This window comes from Rhinolophus sinicus, linkage group LG06 (genome assembly GCF_036562045.2).
Source record: "Rhinolophus sinicus isolate RSC01 linkage group LG06, ASM3656204v1, whole genome shotgun sequence".
In the NCBI taxonomy this organism is placed as follows: domain Eukaryota; kingdom Metazoa; phylum Chordata; class Mammalia; order Chiroptera; family Rhinolophidae; genus Rhinolophus; species Rhinolophus sinicus.
Window position 1 is genome coordinate 118,634,640 of NC_133756.1, and position 24,064 is coordinate 118,658,703.

The window sequence follows — 24,064 nt, forward strand, 5'->3', positions numbered from 1 at the left end:
CATGGATGCCTCCATACTTGTCTTTTCTCTTACGGTCTGATGTGTGTCCTTATTACATCACTGTAATAGATCTTAGCTGTGAGTATAACTATATGCTGAGTCCTGTGAGTCCTTCTAGAGAATCTCTGAACATAGAGGTGCTCTTGGGGACTCTAAGCCAAATACCATATAAAGTTTTAAAAGATGTAAAACAATACCACAGGTTGTTAATGGACACATATGTATGAAGAACATGCATAGGAATAATAACTACCAAATTCAGGGTAGTATTTACTTCTGGGGGTGCAGAAAGTAGATATGATTAAAGGTACCCAAGGGACTTCAATTGTATTGGTGATTTTTTTGTTGTTGAATTTTTATTTAAGTGTGTCTTTCCAGGACCCATCAGCTCCAAGTCAAGTAGTTGTTCCAATCTAGTTGTGGAGGGCGCAGCTCACACTGGCCCATGCAGGGATCAAACTGGCAACCCAGGTGTTATGAGCATCACGTCCTAACCTACTGAGCTAACTGGCCACCCCATATTGGTAATATTTTTAAAGGTGGCAGTGGGTTCATTTTTTTATTCTTTAAGCCTGTTATGTCTGAAATATTTCATTTTTAAACCGTAGCCCATACAAAGTCCTAGGCCTAGGGTTCTTCACCAGACGTCTCCAAACTCACAATCATCAACTCTGTGGATCACAAAGTCAATTTTAGAAAAATACTTAAAGCTAATGACAAATGTCTCAATTCTTCTTTGACTGATGCTTTCAGTCTTATGCCTGAGGCAGGGAGGTTTAGGAGCAAAAGATAACTGGAGGTGAAGAGATCTTGGCTTTGATCCTGATGGCCCACTTCCTAGTTGAGTGACCTTGGCAAGTTAATTTCTGTGCCCCAGGTTCCTCATCTGTAAAATGGACACACTTGACCCTACTCATGACCTACTTCATGGCACAGACAAAACAGGTTTCACTTCTTATGTGAGGACCTCCTAGGCCTCCATGCTAAAACAGTTACTCTTCTTCCAGCCTCCACAGCGCTTTGTACATGTGGCTTCTGATGAATTTTCTGAGTATGCTATTCCATCAGCCACTCTAATTAATCTGACAGAAATGGAGATCAAATCTACTCTAATGGTTTCATACAGCATTTAATTAAGGATACTTCAACAGAATTCCAAGCAACAGGATGAGACCAATCTGCAGAACTCACCTAAACCATACCCAAGGGCCTTGACTAAACTAGCTGGAAAAACCACCACCAAAAAACCAAAAAAATAAATAAAAAAGAAAGAACACACACACACAAAACAACAACAAACCATTAAGCCATCAAGGTCTACCTTAGAAACCCAGATGGCATTCTCTAATTTCTGTATTGACCTTGTACCTGGTTGGAGGCATTAACTCAGGTACAGCCGGGTATACTGGCAATTACAGATTCTACCTTGGCCCACAAGGGAGTTAAAAGTAATTCGAACATCCATAACCACACTGGCCAGAGAGCTGAGGCTCACCTGAATGCATTCCAAAGCTAAGGTGGTATCATTGATGGCTTCAGCTAAAGTCAGGTACAAATTCTATATCATTTCTGATAGGATGACTCAAGATAGGGTTAACCTCCTGCAGTGTGCCTAAAGGAGTCAGTCACCCTTCCAGGAAGCTCCTCCTTGTAACCGAGGGTAGAGCCTCATTTTGGAGCAATCTCCAGTCATCTGATGGCTACATAATCTACTGCCGGTGCTTCCCTAAACACCTAAAAGTTGCTGAAGACTCTCCCTATGGTGCAAGGTACCATGATTTCAGGGAGCAGGCAAGTTCATGCCTGGCTTCCACATAGGAATATCCTGTGTATGTCCTGGGGGCATATATGATGTCCGTTTATATTATTGGGGCCTCCCAATGGAACCCACATCATTCAGGGGGTACAGGTTGGCGGTGTCCCTAATGTGGCCTCCTGGCTACCTGGTAGGCTTCAGAGTTCCTAGTTCACTTAGAATAATTAAAACCAGTCTGTATTTTTGGAAAGACAGCCTGATGGCAATTAGTCCAACCTGTCCCATATATCCACACCACCAGCCAGGTGGCATCTGTCCACCCCATAGCATGACTAATAGTTAGGATGGAGGGGGAAGTTCTGGAAGTTGTGACATGTTTTGCATGAGACGTATGGGAGCTGAACGTAATTTCCTGATAGACTTTTCAGTAGGTTAAAGGGAATGGCTATCAAATTGTGCTGTCATTTGGTGGGGGATGGCAAATCCAGCAGTCAGTCAAGTTTAAGGGGCTTGAAACAGTTTGGAAGAGTTGTACTGGGCCATTTTCCTCTGAGAGGAAAGGGAGACTTTTATAACATTTTCCAAATGTTAAACCTAGGACCATGTCAAACCAAGAATCCAGGTGGCCAAACCAGAATGAAATGTTACTTAAGGGCTCCTTTTGGCTAGGGTGCCTCTTTGAGGGGGTGGCAACCAGGCTGGCCTGGGGATTACGTTAGGCCAAAGGAATCATGCCCAGCAATAATGAGGGCAGAACAATAAATTTTCAAAAGAAATCTATACAACAGTCCCTAACCCCTCATTCTCATCATTACTCAGTAAGCAACTATAATTAATTTTGTCTTAACTTGACTAGAACACGACGTCAAGGTATTTGGTTAAGATATTTGGAACATGAGGTATTTGATTAAGCGTTATTCTGGGTATGTCTGAGGGTTTTTCTGAATGAGATTACTATTTGAATCGGCAGACTCAGTAAAGCAGACTGCCCTCTGCAATGTTGGTGGGCCGCATCCAAACTGATGGAAGCCAGAATAGGACGAAAGTGGGGGTAAGGTAGAATTCCCCCTCTTTGCCTGTTTGCAAACGAGGACATCAGTCTTCAGCTTCTGGACTGGTACTTATACCAGCAGTTTTCCCGATTCTCTGGCCTTTGGACTCAGGCTGGGAATATACCATTGTGTCTCCTGGGCCTCTAGCTTACAGATAGCTTCCATAATCATGTGAGCCCATTCTCTAGAATGTATCTTTTTATATACACACACACACACATTATCTTATTTGTTTTGTTTCTTTAGAGAACCCCAACAAAGCAGTCAAGAGGAAGTGATTGTTTTCTGGGGACAGCCACATTTAGTGACCAAACTGCTTTACTAAGGTGTATTGACCAGGATGAGATAAGATGGGTAGAGCCAGAAATCTTTTGAGTACACTTCTTGAAGAGGCTGTTCCGACAGTCGACCATACTAGATGCTTGTGGATGGAAGAGTAGAAGGTCCACCAAATACCTTGACCATCGGCACAACACTGAGTGACTTTTGCAATAAAAGTTGCACCACTGTCAGACTGCATGTGGTCAAGGAAAACAAAACACATTAAGACAGATTAGTTTCAGGACCAAAACAGTGTGGTTGGAGTTGACTGATTTAAGTAGAACAGCAACACTGTCACCTGAAAAAAATGTCAAGTGGTGAATGCACCACAGCTAACCCGCAGAAAGGTCTGCCACATGGCCTCACTCATGGCTAGACAAATAGGACTTTTCACAGGAGTCACGTCTGGCTAGCAGGGGGAGCCTCTGCATCAGAAACATAAGTGTTTTACTTTGTGCCCAGGCTACGATGGTGGGTGTAATGCCACATCTGGTATGATGATGGATCCAGGCAACAATGGTGGCAAGCTGAGTGGTACTATCTCCATCAGCAGCTTGATTCATTTGTCTCATCAAGTGATGAGCCCTCACTCTGGGCATCTACATGAGTGGCCCAGACGGTTCAATTAATAGCTGTAATTCATTTCTAGTTTGTGGCCCCAAAGAAGAGCGTCTTTAATCTGACAGTCTGTAGTCTTCCAAGTGACAGACCAGAAGTCTAGGCCATTAGCAAGAGCCCGAGAGTCAGTAAAATCCTAACATATCCAGTCCCCAGGAATTGTCTAGGGCAAGGGTGACAGCTGTCAAATCAGCCCATTTCGCTGACATGCCCTTATCTTCTCATATCCCCTAACCTTGCCCATGTACTTTCTCTTCTATAAAGCCATTATCTATCAGGATCCCATTCTTCTTACCAAAACTGTCAGAGTAGTCTATGGTCTAGAATGTAATCGTACTTGCAAACTAACAAGTTAACCTGCTATTCTTAGTGGGTTACTGGCAGAAGACACGAGACTCCTGGATCAGAGACAAAGGACTTTATTATTTATTAGTACAAGTGACGTGAGCATGATATTTGTGCCATCTCCCCATGACCCCCCGACAAAAGTACTGCAGGGTAGACCGAGATGGATGCCTACACATGCAGTGAGTTGTGTCACGGGCAAAGAACCCTACAATTGGGAGATTCAACATTTTTCTAGTAAACAGCAGACAAACATGCTCCTTAGGGAGAGACATTACCTCATCTCTCAAGATTGCTCACTATCAACAGAACACCGAGACTGGGCCCAGGAAAAGAGTGGTTAGGGTCTGGCATCCACACAAAGAACATGAAGGAATACTCAGGGCTCATGACAGACAGCCTCTCCCAACAGTTTCTCATTCTTCAGTGGGTCATCTTCAATAGCTTTATAAACCAAATCCATGGCACTAAGAGCCTGAATGTTATTCAGTACTCATCAATGGTTTCCCAGAAGAGTTTATCAAGGGAAACCTCCCCCAAAGGGTCAAAGATGCCTTACAGCAGCCAAGACCCATTGCAAAAAATTCCGAGACCTTTAGTCTTGTCTCTGAACGTATCTAAAGTTGGCATGATACCATAAGAGGGCGTCGGCTATAAGACAACCAAACTGCTGCCATTCTTCCTTAATAAGCAGTATGTACCCGAATCCCTACTCTCCCAAGCAAACCAGTCAAAGCTCTAACAATCGCCTGGTTTCTGCCCATAGAAGTCAGAAATTTCCCTCCGTCCACACTTGCGTAGGTGTGTGTCTCCGTAACTGCTATCTGAAGGAGGAGCCTGCACCCACTCAGGATGAATATTCCTGTGAGCAGTTACAACGGGGCAGACCCGGCCTCCCGCCCAGAGGCAAGCAACCATCCTCACACCCACTTCCCAGTACTCAGAGCCTGCAACCACCTTCCCAGGTCCTCCTCATTAACAGGCAACAGTGCATTTATGGAGTTAAAACATTACTCTAAGAAGGGCCACACACAACACCAGACCATCAAAAAGATCCAAGGTACAATAAAAGGTTCAGAATCACTGTTGCTACTCTTAAGGTAGTAGGGTTCTCAGAGGAGCCATCTGAGCACATGTGCTTTCAGGCTGGGTTAAGAATATTTTACGTGATAACATAACAGACTATCAATGGGTACAGGATTCATTCTACAAAAAATCTGAATGTGGTATTAGAGGTTTTCCCAGATGATTTCTATCAGGGAAACAAGGTTTGGAGAAGGGAGTGGGGTCTGTCTAGCCAGGGGTGGAGATAAGGTAGAGAGACGTGGTAAGAAAAAGGGCTCTAAACTGAGGAGGAATCTGGACCCAAAAAAACATACAACCTGTGTGTATTCAAAGGATTTTCTCCCATTCCCTAATGCTGTTCTGAAGCAAAAAGATTGTTTCCAAAAATATAAAAAAGCACCAAACAGCAAATAGACATGAACAGTTGAAATTTGCAAATATGAAAAACATTAGCTATTTTCCCCACTCTCCTCAGCAGTTGTATTTTAAGACTAAATCCATGTTAGGCAGGTGTGAGGAGTTGAGAGCCAGGAGGAAAATGTGATAGATGTCAGGGTGTCCTGGTAGGAGGGGCGCTGCAGACCTACTAAAGAGGGCAAAGAGCAACCCAGCAGCATTCAAAGTAGGCTGAAGGGACCCCTCAGATGACACAGGTTGTCAAAAGCTGGCCAGAGACACTCTGCAGCCTCATAAAACGCACCCATGCTGAGGTAGTGAGCCTGTTCAAGTGATAGGAACATGTGCTAAAATACCACAAGTGCAGGACGGGACATGGGGACGGATGACTAAACGCTAATCCACTTTTTCAGCAAGTTGATACCGCCTGTACTGGTGTCTGGAGTCACAGGAAAATCCTGAGAGATCCATGCAACTGCAGAAATCTCTAAGTGGGGCTTACGGGCAGATTGAAAAGATGATAGCACTCATACTCTTTTTAATACTAAGGAATGTTTTGTATGCAGGTATTTCGGGAAGGTAAGGAGCCTTCATAATCTCAAAAGGATACATTATCTAAAACCTCTTTGACAGGTTCAGACAGAGTCCTAGAGAAGGAATGGCATTTGCCCAAGGTCACAAATTAGAATAAAGCTGGAAACAACCCAGGTCTCTTATCTCTCACTTAAGAACCTATTTTTCCCCCACTCCCCCAGACTCACTCTTCCCTAGGTATAGTGAAAAGCTAGAAACAAACAACAAACATATCTATCAACAGGGAAAGAGTTAAATTAAAAACGTTTCTACTACGGAATGTTATGCAGTTCTTAAAATTGACTTTGACCTATGTATACTGACAGGGAAAGCACTCCCAAATATTAAGTTAAGCAAACTATAGAGCATTATTTCAACACAATTCAATTTTTGTTAAAAAAAAAAATGAAGATGCATGTTTACACGTCAAGAAAAAGATACACCTGGTGTGGAAGAACTCCAAGGAGTCACTGTGGAGAGGGTCACTCCCTGTGTACACCACAGCCTTGGACCTGTGTCTAACAGTAAGTCCTTCATTGTAAAACTACGATTATCCAATTACACCCCTTCAAAAGCTTCAAGTAGCTGACAGAACAGGATTATCATCAAAAAGGGGACAGGAGGGACTAGAAGCTCAGAGAATTACCAGTAACCCCTATATAACACAGCACTTCTATAAGTTTGAGAATTAGAAAAATCACCAAACAACATGGAGCATAATAAGAGTTTTTAAGAGCAAAAAATATCTCATCGAAATTAGGAAATCCCCGAACACCACGAAACGTGATAAGAGCTTTTAAGAGCAAAAGATATCTCATTTGAAATTTTTCATTTGAGCGTGGACGTCGTGTCAGATTTGACTGCAGAACTTTAAACCTAACAACCGTGTTATACGGGGGTTACCTGTACATGACTTACCCAAGGCTGACAGGAATAACGAGTATCAATCCAAGGCTTCAACTCCCATCCAGTGATGTCCCATAAGTTCCCACTGTGTGGCGCTAGATAGGGCAACATTCCCAAGTCAGGAAAACTGGATAAGCGTGCTTTTTTATAAACTGAACCTGGTTTTAGGTACCAGGTTTAGCTGGAATTGTACTTCTGTAAGGGCAATATTCCCATGGGTCACAGGATCTAGGCAGGTGCCCCATTCTTCTCTGACCACAGTGGGACAGTACTGGGAAAGATGCTGCTCACAGCTCTGGAGCCAGACTACCCAGGTTTCAATCTCAGTTCTAATGCTAGTGTGTGACAAATTATTCAACTTTCGTGCCTCTGCTCTCAAGCTACAAAATGGGGATAACAAGAGCCCTATTTCTTAAGATTGTTGTGAGCATTAGTGAGTTAATACATGGTACTTTCCTGACACAAAGCACTGAGTGTCATTGTTGTCACTGGAAAGCTAGCAGTTCCTTCCCTACAGGTTCTCAGGCCTCTGATCAGTAAAACAGTCTACAAACGACAGGAACCTACAGGAGAGTAAGACTGTTAACTTGGTGTTCTGCTCCTTCCATCAAAACTACCCACCAAAAACTCCACTTTTTCACAGCTTTCCTTTTATTGAAAAAAATTTTAGAAAATGGCAGTTAATAAGGACACAAACAAATCAACATGGATATACTAGTGAAAAACATAGACAATATAAAAATGTCATTGGCGCTTCTTTAATTGATTAAGAGCACAAAATGTAACAGGCAGGTCTGTTTTAAACAAATTAAAAAGCTGTGTTTCCCCCCCAATTCTCTCCAAGTCAGATAGATACACACACAAAAATGGTGTGTAAGGATGTACACAAGAAGTTGTATCCTGAATCAAGGGACACAGATGTTGAAACAGGAATTAACACAATAAAGTCAGCAACAGATCAGCAATTTCAAAAACTGAGTCTTCAAATGCTGCATGGCACAAAGCTATACTGCTAGATATGAAGGAGAAAGACTGTACGGCTTTTAGCCAAAATGCTTTTCCAGAAAAGCAAATAAAAACAATGCAATCAGCAGACCAAGGCGGCTACAGCTAGATTATCGGAGCTAAAATTTCTCACATCTGAGCTAGAAAATCCTATTTATCCAGACTGGACTAGAATTGCAGGACAAAACAGGGACATTTTTAACATTTCTTACTTTATCCATTTTAAGTTCTCTGCTTCTTTCAACCTCACCCCGTAATTTCACATGATCCTGTAGAAAGATGGCTACTTTTAGAATTGGCTATTTTATTTTTCGTTCTGTGGCGAGACTGTCATGGAGCCTGGATATTTCAGGCTCATATGCATCCATGACCAGTGTTCCGCTGTGGTCAAAAAACTTAGCAATGGACTTGGTGAACTCAGCTTCCCGCTGCTGCTTTGTTCTCCCACTGATGAAGGTCAGCTTCAGAGTGTACTTGTCATCGAACCTAAGCAAAGATAATAAATCAAAAACCAAACACAGAGATTCAACCAGTAACAACAGAGCACCACGGCCGAGATGCCTACACACAGATTTATCCTTCCAAAAAAACAAAAACAAAAAAAAACAGGGGCTCCTAACCGCCTTCAAGATACAAGTTCTAATATGTAGGTGTTGCCGTGTGTTCCCTGATTTAATTACTGTGCAGCCCCTTTACCTTATAATAGACTGTTAAGCCATATAGACCATCTTCTCTCACCTCTGGATGTCACACTTGTTGCAGGGTCTTCCTAGCAGACACTTATCTCCAATCTACTGACTAATTCCCATTTGTTAATACTACACTTGGACATAACATCTCTGGGAAAGTCATCTTAAACACGCCCAACTGGGTTGGAGTTTGTTTCCCCTTTAACTTCCACAGCACCATCAATCAATAGCCAAATAATGAGTGCCTGTCACATGCCAGGTCTAACGACAGGATTGATGCTGTCCGTGAAATTACCTGTTCAAGGGACGTTTATTTATGTGTTCTTCACTGGGCTCAGAGATTCTTGAGGGCGAGGATTTTCTCGTTTTCTATTCTTAGCTTGGCACTTTGTAGGCAATCAAATTTTTATGACTAAATGAAGAACTCTATAGTTTTCACAGCTGTTTCCCAATTCCAGGTTGCTCAGTCCTTATACCCTATAACCAATCTAGCTCCAAGGTTCTATCTGACTCCAGGCCAGGGATGTCTTTTACTACATCAACTCCAGAGATTCTTTAGCCGCATCTTACTTTACTACTTTCACCCATTCAAGAGGGTTTATATCAACCTCTGGCAGGCTGACATGTCTCCCACAATCCCCCGTTTCTGCCTCCATTTAATTAGGGCATATTCAGTGGATTGTCAAGCTGGTAGTTCCTCTACAGCAGGGGTGTCCAAACTGCAGCCATGACCCATGGTTAATTGGCCCGCAGCAAATTCCAAAAATAGATTTAGTTTACTTAAATAAACCAGGTGAGGCAATACGTACTTCACCTCGAGTGAGTGGCCCGGCTGTTTGTGTATTTTACCACATATGGCCCTTGGTGAAAAACGTTGAAAAAGGTTTGGACACCGCTGCTCTAGAGGAAGCAGTTGTTTGAGCCTATTTCTGCACATTTAAAATAGGAAAACTACCACCTACTTTTCAGGATCGCTGTCATGGTTAAAACAGTGCCTACCATTAACCAGTGCTGAAAAAAAATCATAGCTCAATAAACTGTCATGTAGACAGTTACTTCCAACTGGGATAGCTAGGATGGAAGTCCTTGAACTATTCTCAATACTTCAAAATTTGTTCTCAAACTCTCACCAACTGCTGCTGAGATCTCAAAAACAATTGGACTTTTGGACAGTTCCACTGGCAGTTCCATGGCTTTGATGGCAGGACATGACCTGATGAGTTGGGATCTAATGATGCATTTTAGAAATAGTTACTTATTAGTTCAATAAATATTTTATTCAGCCCCAACTATGCATGTCGGGCAGTTTTAGGCGCTGAGGATATAGAGCAGTAAACACAATAGACAAATCCCTGCCTTTTGGGACTTCTTGTGTGTGTAAGGAAACCAACAATAAAATAAAAAGCATGTTTTTTAAATATGGTAGGCAGAAAAGGCTTCACTAAGCCGGTATATGAGCAGAGCCCTACAGAAGGTGAGAGAACAAGCTATCTGGAGAAAGAGTATTCTAGGCAGAGGAAATAGCAAATGCAAAGATCCTGAGGCAAGAACCTGGAATGTGTGAAGAACAGAAATGCGGCTAATGAGAACATAACGGAGTGGGAGAGGCTAAGAGCTGCAGGAGACGAGGGGTGTGTTGGCATATGTGTGTGGGGTGCAGAGAATAGAAAGGTACGGATTTCTAAGCTATACTTTAAGATTTTAGTTTTTTTCTCTGAGTGAGGGTTTTGAGCAGAGGACTGCGCTGATCTGCCTTAAGTTTTAAAAGAATCACTCTGCCTACTGTACTGGCAATAGACTATGGGCAGGGAGAGCAGCGGAAGAGGTCCATTAGGACATTATCACAAGAACCTAACAGAGAGGATGGTAGCAGTGGAGATGGTAAGAGGTCACACTGAATATACTTAGAAAGTAGAGCTGACAGATTTGCTGGCAGATTGTTGGAAGGACTGAGAGAGAGGAGTCACTTTCAGAGGTCTGGTCTGAGAAATTAAAAGGATGGAGTTGCCATTTATTGAGATAGGAAAAGCTGGAGGAAAAGCAGGTTTAAATGAGGGATAGCAGAGTTAGGTTTTGGACGTGTTAATTTTGAGGTGTTCATTAAGATCCAATGTCAAATAGAAAGCTGGGATATACCTGGAGTTCAGAGTAGAGGTCTAGGTTGAAAATATAGATTTAGAGATCTTCTTCATATAGATGCTTGAAAGTCTAGATAAGATTACACCTAGTGAGCGAATATAGATAGAGAAGAGGTGCTAGGAACAAGCACAAGTGGCATTTCAAATTTAGAGAAAGGGGATAATGAAGAATCACAAAGAAGACGAAAGAACAGACATTAGGGGAGATGAAAATTAGAAGAGTGTGGTATCCTAAAAGCCTAGTTAAAAAAAGAGAAGTGTAACAAGGAGAGAGTGATCCACTCTCAGCCAAATGCTGCTGACAGGTCAAGTATAACGAGGAAAGAGAAGTAAAGACAAGGGCAGATCCAAGAGATAATAGGAATAGAAGGAACGGGAAGCAGAGAAATGGGAAGACTGTGTGAGCAGAATAGGGGAAAATTATATATATTTTTTTAGCTGGGAGAAATTACGGCATGTCTGTATGGCAGAAAGAATAATCTATCAGAAAGGGAACCATCAAGCAAATGAGAAAGGATACGAATCCCACGGACAAACGGAGAGGAGGCAGTATACAGGAACTGAGAAAGAAGCCAGAATATGACGAGCACTCTAGGTAATGATGCGAGAGTACTGATGCTTCTATCTTTTCAGCAACGAAAGGAGCTGAAAGGGGAAGAGAGGCGAAGATATGAAAGATTCTCTAGAACAGTGAGAGTAACTGGACTACAGAAATGCCATGGAATCTAAGCTGGGTAAGGAGGAAGTGAGGGGAAGAGGGACAGTGGAAAGGTAGTGACTTATGGATGCCAACGGGGGCTGAAGAACTGTTAGGAAAAGAGAACTAGAAGGAGGTAAACAAGAGAAATAGGAAGCGATGGTGAGCGAGTGAAATTATTGAAGGTAATTAGTTATCAGTAATAACAAGGTCTAGGGTATGTCCAGGGAAATGTGTTCAAGACATGGCAGAAAACAAGATCCAGGTCATCAGAAACGAGAAAGTAAAACTGCGAGTCCAGAGTACTGGAATAATCATCTACTTGGATACTGAATCACCAAGACTTCTAAACAGAACTATGTTAGAGAAGAATGCCAATGCACCAGGAGCTTTCTTCAAGGAAAGAGAAGTGGGTCTATATTTAAATGCCATCAGAAGGAATAGAGGTGGTGTATTTCCTCTCCACAGGCACCAACAATGTGGCAGTTGGTAAAAACCAGCAGGGAATGTGGAAAAATCGAAACCCTCACACACTGCTAATGGGATTGTAAAATGATGCAGCTGTGTGGGGAAACAGTCTGGCAGTTCCTCAAGCAATTTAAAAAGAATTACCATACGACCCAGTAATTCCTCTCCTAGGTATAACCTGAGAATTGAAAACGTGTCCACACAAAAACTTGGACACAAATATTTTCGGCAGCATTATTCATAAGTCAAAAGGTGGAAGCAACTCAAATGTCCATCAACTAACGAGTGAATAAGCAAAATGTGGTATGTGCATGCAGTGGAACATATTCAGCATAAAAAGGAATGAAACACTGATACATGTTACACCGTGGATAACCTTGAAAACATTACACTAAGTGAAAGAAGCCTGTCACAAAAGATCACATATTATATGATTCCATTCATAAGAAATATCCAGAACAGGGAATCTAGAGACAGAAAGATTACTGGTTACTTAATGTTGTGGGGGATGGAGGGTTAGGGAGAGGGCAGCAAAAGGGCACAGGCTTTCTTTCTGAGGTGATGAAAATGTTCTAAAGTTGACAGTGGTGATGGTTGCAAATATCTGCAAATACACTAGAAACCAGTGAAATGTACACTTTAAATGGGTAAACTGTATGACATGTGAATTATATTTCAATAAAGCTTGTTTTAAAAATACATGTCAGAATGAGAAGAATGAAATCAAGATATTGTAAGGGTCCAGAATTCTGCAACTCGGCTTCAGTGGCCTGGCACGGGGTGTGGGCTTAGGATGGCTGAGGCCAAACGGGCAGCTGGGGCCCTGCCAGGAGGATAAGAACTCGGCTGCAGCATCAGAATGAAGGTCTGCCCCTCCTCACAAGCATCTCCACAAGGTGGTAATGAGAAGCTTTTTGGTGTTGATGCTATACCTACGTTCATACATGTGAATAACTGTACTTATAGTGTGAGAGCCTACTATGCGCGTACGCTAGGACCTATGCCGTGTGTTTTTAGGATTGTGACTAAGAGCATGGATGCTGGGCTCAGATGTGGGCTGGAATACCTGCTAGAATTCACTTTGGAGCTGTTATGACCCTGGAATAATTAACTAAACCCTTTGGGCATGTGTCCTTATTTATCAAATGAGTTGTTCTAAGGTTTATGTGGGATGATGCACTTGGCACAATCCCCACTACACACGCAATAGAAATTTGCTATTATTGTAATTAGTACATCTTACCAACAACTCTACAAGTCATTTTTGACCCTGCTAAAGCTCGAATAGTTTACATGATGTACCAAAAGTCACACAGCTGGAAAGAAATGAGCTGGAATTTGAACCCTGTTCTGTATACCCAGCAAGGCCTCAGGTGTCAGCCAGTGGGCTGATCAGAAACAGACTGAACTGTGCTTCTCTGAGTTGCCTGGTACGTTGCTTCAGAGATTCCCGATGGCACAGAGCACAGTCAGGATCACAGAAGAAATAGAAGCTAATGGGTTCTTCAACGATACTTCGGCCTCTCTAGTTCTGCACTCTCATGGACTCGGTTGATTACCACAAGGAAAAAGAGAATCATTCTTCATTCTTCCACCAAAGTGTAATACTCTGTCCCTGAGTTTCTCCTCAGAGCACATCTGTGATAAAGCGATCTCTCAGAACTGCAATGCTGGGAAAAACTTTCTAGATCCTTCATACCTCTCTCTTCATTTTACACGACCAGCACTAAGATCTGCATCGTGTACGCATGTAAGTCTGTCATCGATAATGACTCCACACCCACGGAGAATCCAACACCAGGGTTTCCGAATCTGTGAGGACAGTCATACCTTTTGAGACTGGAGGACAGCTGCCAAATGTCATCAGGATCCATCCCTGTAGGATCTTTCCTGTGGGCCACGAGAAAGATGCTCTTCTCCTTGTATGAGGTATAAATGGTCAGGATCCCCATCATCACAAAATACGTTCAAATCAAGTTAAGGAGGAAACACACAAACACACATGAAAGAGAACTAACACAAACTGACAAGCAAGGGCTGCAAAAATTACTGAAGAAGGGTTTTGTCTTGCTGCAAAAACACTAAAAATGTATCCTATTTTTTGTAGGATAACGTATAAGATCCTATTACCTTCCATGTCAAGACTTGTGCTTATTTCTCTATAAAATACAAAACTAATAATCACAGTGGACTAATCCATGCTCAACCAATTTTAAGGGTCATTAGAAGAGTGACTTCAAATTAGTTTACTATAAGAACAATTATGTCCTAGATACCTGCAGGCTTATTATTATGTTCAGTTTTTGACATATTAACTACCATATTTGAGAACCTACTATGTGCAAGAAACGGGCACAAAAACTTTGTGTACATTATGCAATTTAAATTTTATGAAAGTGAGAAGCAGGAAAGTATAGTGCAAAGTGTGTAGATTTTGGAGGCAGTCCTAGATTTGAATCTTGGCTTTTAACCAATGTAACCTTGACAAATTACTTCCTTCCCCAAGGCTTAATGGTCACCTCTAAAATGGGGATAATACTGACTCTTTAGAATTGTCATTAGATTTAGAGATGACATATATGTGTGTGTGTGTGTATATATATATATATATATATATATATATATATATTATTTTTTTTTTTTTTAAGTGTCTAGCACACAGAAGACATAATAGTAGTCATTACTAACATATGTAAAACTGGCAGGCTTATAAAAATGGCAAGATCTTTTGTTTTAAACAAATATAACCGAACAAATGAAATTCCATCGAGGTAGTTCTCTTGGGAGGCCATATTTTGTACTACTGTTGCTCTCATTCTTCAAATCTCTCTGGAACTCCTTTGGGAACTGTCTTATTCTTTGGAACTGCCTTAATAGTGAAAAATTTCATACTTGGATGATTTATAGGTCCCATGCCTGGGGACTATGATTTGGGACCAGTTTGGATGATACCATTTTTGATCAGGACCTGCTTTATTAAATGGCTTGTTAACTGCCTTTGAAGAAAAATCCCCAAAGTGGAGTTTTTAGAAATATTTCAGGTAGTGATAACATTGTCAAGAAAAGTCAACTGCCCACCAAAATGATTTGTTTTAAACAGCTAGTACAGTAATGGCACATAGCAGACTCTCCGAACACTATGTGGCTGTTAAGAATGAGGTAGACCTGTATAATCCAATATGGAAAGACATCCAACATCTTTAAGTTAAAAAGAAAGAAAAGTGCAGCATGTACAGATTGACTTGGAGGGGGAAGGAGTGGGAACCTCAAGAAAACTGTTACTATGAACATGCACGAGTATTACTTTTGTGATAATAGTAACTATATAATAAAAGTCCTATGTAGTCAGCTTTTTGAGAAATAAGCAAGTTGGGTAGGTAACAAACATGATTCTACATTTATCATAAAAAGGATATGGGAAAGAAAAACATTTCAGAGCCAATGATATACCAAACACATTATAGACGATCTCATTTAATCTTTATAATTCTGAGTATTACCCATACTTATAATGAGCAACATTCAAACAGTCTCAAAAAAGTTAAGTTCTTATTAGCACGAGATCACAAAACAGCTTGGATTTCAAACCCAGGTTCTCTAGCTCCAGAAGAGGTTCTTATTTCCACTGTTAAAACACAAGCTACACCTACACCTCATGCTCAGTAACTCCCAGTCAGCCCCTCAGCTTCAAGGAAACCCGATGCAGATCTGAATCTCCCAAATCTGATCCTCTCCTAACTTCCTGGAATGTGGCTTGAAGCAACCCGGCCTAATGGGAGAAGCACTACACTAGAAATAGGAAAAGCTGGGTTGTCACTATTACTGTGTGTTATGCTCTCACGTGCGCACACCTGGATTATAGTAACCTCCACGTTAATAACTAAATAGAATTGAAGATAAAATAACCATATTAAATCTAAAACATTAACGATCATTACTACATAAATTTACAGATACTCCTAGCTGATAATGTTAAATTCTAACATTAGCAGGCCCCAAGATCAAAGTTTGTTTTTTGTAGGGAGCTGGGAGGATATCAGTAGAGATTTTAATAGTCACTAGAAAACAAACCTGAGCATAAAGAAAGGATATGATATGACGCACAAAGCCAGAACAGGCTTGGACTCTGGAAAGGGGTGCATATAATCCCAAATCAAAGCCACTATGGCAAAGAAACAGGAGATGGTGCAGATGGTGAGGCGACCGTCAATTAGACCAAAATTCTCCACATACTTGTACTTTTCCAGAAGTACCTAGTGAGAAGAACAAGGAATCAAGGTAACAGTAATGCTTACTTCCCGAACCTGCTTTTATTCATAATTTCCATGATAAAAGCTATGAATTATAAATTACCAAGTACATAGTTCTCTCCAATCAGAATTTTACCACTACAAGCAAAAGAAGACTCAGCTGTTTACAATGGATCCCGGAGAAAGAGTTCATGAACTTCTTATACATTTTTAAAAATCCTCAATCTTTTCCCTTGGATGAAGCTAAAATTTTCTTCTCCCCTTTTAAATGGAGAGATGGCCAATTACGGATGAATGTCTTACATTAGCTCAAACTTCTTGGCTCTAGGCTAATTAACCTCAAAAACAAGATGACCAGCTTTCTGGAATTCAAACATGAGAGAACTTGAGAAGTTTGAGGTAGCTAACATTTATATTTTAACACGTGCTCCCCTACAAACACTGTGAGGATTTTAGAAACTGCTTTCTGGTTCAATCCCTAACACTGAGAACTGGAGTATTTCCACGTCACAGAAGGAAACGATCCTGCAGGTGGGCATCAGGAGTACACACGCTAACAGACCGCCGCCTCCAAAAGTACCTTTTTGGCAGAATCATCCAAAGAATTTTTCACAGCTGATCCATCCCATTTGTCAATTTTTACAGGCTTGTCGTCAATCTTCCACTGTAAAACCAACAGAAGAGCTGCGCATCAAGACACATGGCATCTTACTGACAGGAAGATGAACTACTGCCGTAAGAGCATGCTTAAGTGTCGGTGACATTTACCTTCTGATGTTGGGCAGCTAAAAGACAAAACACTTGAAAATGAAGGTGAAGGAGACGAGGGTCATTCGATTCAGGTGATGCTCATATGATGTCGCCAGTCTCCACGCTAAGAAATCAGAATCTACAAGCCCCAAACCAAACCACTACGTGGGCTACAGAGACCAGTGTGAACACATATCCCGTCCCCGTTCTATCCAAACGTGAGTATAGAAAGAGCTCCCCTTGGTCACCCTTTCATTCTGTGACCACAAAACTCAGAAAAAATAAATCCACGGACTTTCAGACAGTAACAAAATGAAGTTCTCATTTAATACATCTTTGTCAGCTAACAACTTTTATGTTTTACCAGCAGGTCTTAACTACAGGTGAACAGCAAAATCCAGCGTAGTCTACTGGAAAGAACATTTTGAATTAAAAACCAAGTTCTATCACCAGTGAGTTATATGATTTTGGGCAAACCCTGCTTCAATTACTTTCATCTATAGAGGCTGAGAAAGGTTACCAAATCCTGTGCTGGTGAGACACAAGCGATTCTCTCACACACTATCGGGAGAAGTTCAGAACGGTACAATACCTATAGAAGACAATTTAGCATCGTGGATTCAACTTCCCACTTCAGGGGACTTTTCCATATCTGCATACACGTGACATAATACACAAGGCTACTCACTGCAGCAGCATTTATAATAGTAGTATTCTTTATATATGTATGAAATTTAATAGATAGCTAAGTGGAGATGGCAAGTAGGCAGTTAGACATATAAGTCTGGGGCTCAGAGGAGGTACAGGTTGGAAATATAAATATGGAAGTCATCAGCTTATAGATGGTATTTAAGCCATGACACTGGGTATCTCTCTGGGATGAGTGTAGATAGAGGAGAGGTCCAGAGGCTTGCCAATATTTATAGGTCAGGAAGAAGACAAAAAAACAACCACAAAGACAGAGAGACCAGTGAAGGAGGAAGAAAACTAGGGATGAGTAGTGTTCTAGAAGCCACATAAAGAAAATATTTCAAGAAAGAAGTTATCAATGAGTCAAATACTACTGAAATTGACCTAATAATCACTATTGACCGAATTGACCGAAAAACTACTATTGAGATTTGACAAGAAGAGGTCACAGCACAGAAATGGTGCAGGCAACAGCTAAAAGGGACCTGGGCAGATGGAGGTTATTAACATCTGTGATATCAGTGCTACATAATGATGAATAAGTAGTTAATAGTAATAATCATATGAAGCTTCAAAGATTACTCCATACACACTGTAAAGATTAGAGTTTACACTGAACTATAATTCACATACCATAAAACTCATCATTTTAAAATGTACAAATTCAGTATTTTTTAAATTATACTCACAAGGCCGTGCAACTATCACCACTATCTAATTCCAGAATGACTTTCATCACCCCAAAAAGAAACCACATACCCGTAAGCAGTCACTCCCCTCCCCGCCACCCTCCAGCCTTAGCAACTACTAACCCACTTTCTGTCCGCATAGATTTGCCTATTCTGGACATTTCATATACTAAATGGTATCACACAATATGCGGCCTTTTGTAACTGACTCCTCTCACTTAGCATGTTTTCAAGGTTCATTCCTTTCTATGGCCAAATATTCCATCGCATGGATATACCACATTTTGTTGATCTACACATCTGGCAATGGATACTGGGCTTTCTTCCACCTTTTAGCTATTGTGAATAATGTTGCCATGATCATTTGCATACAAGTTTTTGTGTGATATATATTTTCAATTCTCCTAGGTTTATATTTAAAGTGGAATATGCTGAGTCATATTGTAACTCTATGTTTAACCTTCTGAGGAACTGATAAACTGATTTCCAAAGTGGCTGCAGCACTTTACATTTCCACCAGCAGTATATGAGGGTTCCAATTTCTCACACCCTCACCAACACTGGTTATTTTTTACTATAGCCATACTAGAGGGTATTAAGTGTATCTCATTGTGGTTTTGATTTGCATTTCTCTAATGACTAATGATGTTGAGCATTTTTTTCATGTGATTATTGGCCATCTACATGTCCTCTATGGATAAATGTCTATTCACATCCTTTATTCTTTTTAAAATTGGACTGTCTTTTTATTATCAAGTTATGATTTTTTTAATAGTCTAGATACTAGACCCTTATTAGATATATGATTTGCAAATATTTTCTCTCACTGTAGGTTGTCTTTAAACTTTGATAATGTCCTTTGACACAAAAAAGTTTTATATTTTGATAAAGTAAGAAATAATGAGTTTTAAAATGCTATTCAAAGTTTAGCTTGCAAAACAATGTTAAAAAACCAGCACCCTGTTTCTTTAAACACACATTCTCTCTCTCTCCAGTAATGCCACAGAACTGTTCACTGCCTTTGTCAGAGCTGGGTCAGGAAACAGGCATATCACCCACAAGTCTGGCAAACTAAGATACCATCGCTGAGAGTAAAAGAGGACACGAGACCTATCTATGGACACATGGTTGGTGGGTGACAAAGCCAGGGCTTAAGCCTAAATTTTCCAATCTCAAAACAGATGTTCTTTCCACTACTACATTAGCTAGCATATGGCCTGCTCCAGAATGAGAAGCAATGTACTAAGTAAGGTAAGAGACCTGGGTTAAAAACTGGGGAAGCCAAATTCCGGAACCGTTACTAACTCACTGTGTGTAGTCTTGGTCAAGTTACTTCATCTTCCCCTCTCCAACTGTGTCTGTGTCTATAGAATGAGGCTGGAACGGATAAGCTTCAAGGTCTCAATACAAACATTTTAGAAAAACCACTATTGATTAAGCAGATTAGTTAAAAACAAAAAACAAAAACAAAACTTAAAACGTCAGAACCAGAGGTATTTAAAAAGTCATCTAGGACAATAATTCTCAACTCACGAGTAATTGTTAAAATGTAGAAGGAATAAATAGCTGTGTGCGAAAACATGCAGATGTCCAGGCTCTACCTCCAGAGCATCTGATTCAGGTCTGTGATGAGGTCCAGAAATCTGTGTTTTTTTAATTAGAACCCCAAGGGAGTATGATGTAGACAGTCTCCATATCATGTTATGAAAAATATTTATCTAAGGAAGTTGAAGCCCAGTATATATAGCTAGTTAGCAGGAGCTATATGTATTTTGTTGAGTACTTACTATGTGCCAGACACCACCTTTTAAGGTAGTTACTATGTATTATCCCCACTTTACAGATGAGGAAACTGAGAGACATAGAAATGTATTAACTTGCCCAAGAACATTACACCTGGTAAGTGGCAGAGACAGGATGCAAAGGCAGAGGGCCTGGCTCCAGAGCCTGTGTTCTCAACTACTAAGCTATAAAAGCTAGACTTTAAAATTAAGCTGACAATCCAGCAGAGACAGAAATCCAGCTTTGAGGTTAAGAGGGTCTGGATATAGCTTCTAGAAAGCATGGTTTAATATCACATTTTAATAGCCAAAACAATTTTAACAGCCAAAACAAATCCAGCCAGGAGACAGAGACCCAGGTACAAGGTTAAAAGGATTTGGGAACAGCTTCTGGAAAGCATGGTTTAATACCATATATCAATTTTAATAGCAAAAATAAATTAAGCAATCAATTTTTCTTTACAGTCTGCCATGTAGGATAAAGTGCTTTGATGTATTTTGGGCAAAATAACTTAATGCAATGATCTGAGTTACTCTGTACTGGAGGCTGGAAGATTATATTTGCATACCTATTTTTAAGATCAGGAAAACAGAATTGCTTTGTTCTTAAAGTCAGTTTCACAGAAACAGAAATTCACATCTGCTTGGGGAAAGCTGTAAGCACATTTGCATCTCTTTATTACATTTCTTTACGCCAAGTGAAACTGCAGCTGCAGGAAATAAAATAAAAACCCTCCAAAAAATCAAGACAAATCAAATTAAAGAGATTGTAAGGTAACAGTCTCTTATTCCCACACAGTGAAAGCTTCTCTATTCATTCAGATCCTGCTCCATTGAGAATAAGTTTTTTCCCATGTTCCCAGTTTTCAGACAATTAGAGAAGCCATCGCTAAAGCTACTTCTGAAGACTGAGGTGGCAGATCTGAAGTTTTTTTCTCTACTAAATTCAATACTGCAAGTACTTATTATGTGTTGATTACTACAGAGAACTGTAAGAACCTCTCATGGGAAACTGGACAAATACAAATTGGTATAACAATGTAAGACTGTATGTCAGTAAGGGACAGCTTAATTCCCATGTGCCACAAATGCTAGAGAATTCAAAAGGGGAACACCGCAATGTAAGGCAGAAATGAAGTTTTCCAAGAAAATACATAAACAGCTCTTGATTTATTTTCTATTTCACTTCTTGGTTAATTCTTCCAAGTGCTCCTTTACGGGCCTTTCACCTATTTTTGCTATTCAAGTTGGAAGTTCTCATCATCTCATTCTATTGTTACAGCTCTTTACAAACAACATTTACCAATACTACCATGTTTCCCCCCAAATAAGACCAGGTCTTATATTAATTTTTGCTCCAAAAGACGCATTAGGGCTTATGTTCAGGGGAGGTCATCCTGAAAAATCATGCTAGGGCTTATTTTCCGGTTAAGTCTTATTTTTGGGGAAACACGGTATACAATTTAATATTTACAAAAAGTCTGTATATATGGGCATCCACATTGTTTACTTATGGAAATTTAAGGTCAATAATACCAAGTAACTTATCCAAGGCCATGAAGCTTTTAACATGCTGCACTATTAGTCAAACTTGTCTTTCTTTTTATATATAAACCCCCTAGACACTGGTATAAAACCCTAGACACTGGTATAAAGCCTTATTAAAGGCTTTTAATTTCTACCTCTCCAAACTATCAGGATAATTTTCTTAAAGCCACTTTAGTCTCAAAAACGTTTCAGTTTCCTACTCCTACTTCAAGCAATCCATGCCCTCCTCAATTTTGTCACCACAGGTCTCGTAGAGACCATCCAGTCAATTCACTACCTGAGAAACATCATGCACCTTCTGTGTACCTTTGCTCAAGTATATTCTTAACTTGTGTATGCCTTCCCTCTCTCTCTACCCCCAAATAAGGTCCCAGCTCCTCTCAGACATGAGGTCATCCTCTGGGACCCTCACCTTCTTATCATTTTGCCTCTCTCAATTGAACTTCTGTAAATAAAAGTACATAATTCAATACACCAAATACTTTTATGTTTAATATTTAGGGTACCCCATGTCCTACACTCACCAACACTGAGTACTTTCTGACAGTAGGAGTCTTGACTTATTCCTCTGCCATTCACACATTTATATTCGACACTATAGGTTACAGAGATCATTCATGTGTATCATCTCATTTATTCTCCCCCAAACCCTAACATTTCAGATGAAGAAAGGGAAGCTCAGTGAGGTTAATTAAGTCTTCATACAGTTTGAAAGTAGCAGAGCTACTTCAGAGCCCAAATCTTATGCTCCCCAAATCCAGGTTCTTTCAATAATACAATGATACCATATGCTTTTCAGTAATAACTACCTTACATATGTCTATGCTTAACGTTTGCTGGTGATGATCAAATAGAGGGAAGAACAAAAGCAGTCCATGGGATAGGACGAGCACAGGCTGCGGGGTGATCACCAGCAGGAAGGCAGGGTTTGGGTATGAAAATGGCCATCCATTCCCAATACTCTCACATGGCTTGGAGCAATTTGCCATGCCCACCTACAGAACATGTTCCCATCTCTTAAGAAGAGTTAAGAGAGTGACAACCATGTAATTCAAAACCAATGACACCCAAAAAAGAGAAGCAAAAAGATCTGGATCTGAACCCCACAATATGATCGTGTACTCATTTCTTAGGCACCTACCATGTGTTAGGAACATGGGCACCTGAAAGCCGGTCTGAAAGCTGTTTTCAATTAAAGTAAAAAATCCTGTTTACTACAATAAAGACCCCATGCTTAACATTTCTCATCAAACTGGCTCAGGGCCCTACCATCAGAGAACTGGAAGGGGCGTTAGGGTACATCAAGGCTAAATCCCTCACTTCAGAAATGAGCAGACAGACAGGGAGAACAGCATATTTCAAGGTCACACAGCTAAGTAGACGCAGAACCAGTACTAGGACCCAGATCTTCATGCAACTGTTTCTTTCAAGATGCTATGCAAGGGACAAGAAGGGCCAACCCAGGAGCAGTTTTCCTTTTGCTTTTCTTTTTCTCTCAAGCCCTTACTGCTAGGGCCACAGCTTTAAAAAACAGCAAACTCATGAATCCGAATGCACTGGAAGGCAGAAAAGGGGGAGAAAAAAAGGGAGGGAGGGTGAAGATGGTGAGAGGAAAAAAGATACAAATAAGTTCAGTGTTCGGGGTATCGTGATAAAACGCCTAGAAACTTCAATAAGCAAAAGGCCAAAGAGGAGTTTGCAGCCTTGTAGCGACACGCAAGGGTGGTGGTCGTGGTGGGGTTTGGGGACTACTGACTTCGAATAGCTGCTTTCATTCCTTCGGGCTTCAGTATTCCCCATCGGTTAAATGAGCACATTCAACAGTAGCCCCCAAAACCACCGAGGAAAAACCGACAGCCAGGTTCAAATGTGGGAATAATTAAGTTTTCCTAAGCAGCTGTGATGGCCAGCATTAAGGACCAGCAACACTTCCGAGAAGGAAAAAAGATCTAAACAGGAAAGAACCCGGGTTTGAGTTGTGGACAGAGCGGGCTACAAGCGCCGGTAAAGTTCGCTTTACAGTGAACCAAACCGGGGACTCCCCCGGGAAGCCGCAGAAGAAAAGAGGGGCGGGGATGGGAAGAAGGGCTTGTCGCCTCCCGGGCCTCCCGAGGTCTCGACTGTCCCCAAGGACCGGCTCCTTACCTTATCCAACAAGCCGCTGCGGCCACTGCCTGTCCCGCAGCTGGGGCCACCGCCAGCCCCACTACTGCCTCCGCCACCACCACTTCTCCCGCCCTGTGCAGCCGCCGCCGCCATCTTGTCTGCCTCTGCGTCTCCCTCCCACTCCTACTTGTCCGAAGCCGATTGGCTGAAGCTGACTGCGT

General features: G+C 41.1%; 1 protein-coding gene across 1 annotated transcript; it reads right to left on the reverse strand.

Annotated features, from left to right (window-relative positions):
* Positions 1-7,774: 7,774 nt before the first annotated feature.
* SPCS2 (signal peptidase complex subunit 2) lies at positions 7,775-24,040 on the reverse strand. The gene is made up of 5 exons (XM_019744371.2): positions 23,883-24,040; positions 16,860-16,943; positions 16,122-16,282; positions 13,860-13,994; positions 7,775-8,523 (listed from the first exon to the last, which is right to left on the reverse strand). The coding sequence occupies exons 1-5, from the start codon at positions 23,994-23,996 to the stop codon at positions 8,337-8,339; spliced, it is 681 nt and encodes a 226-aa protein (XP_019599930.1). The 5' UTR covers positions 23,997-24,040; the 3' UTR covers positions 7,775-8,336.
* Positions 24,041-24,064: the final 24 nt, after the last annotated feature.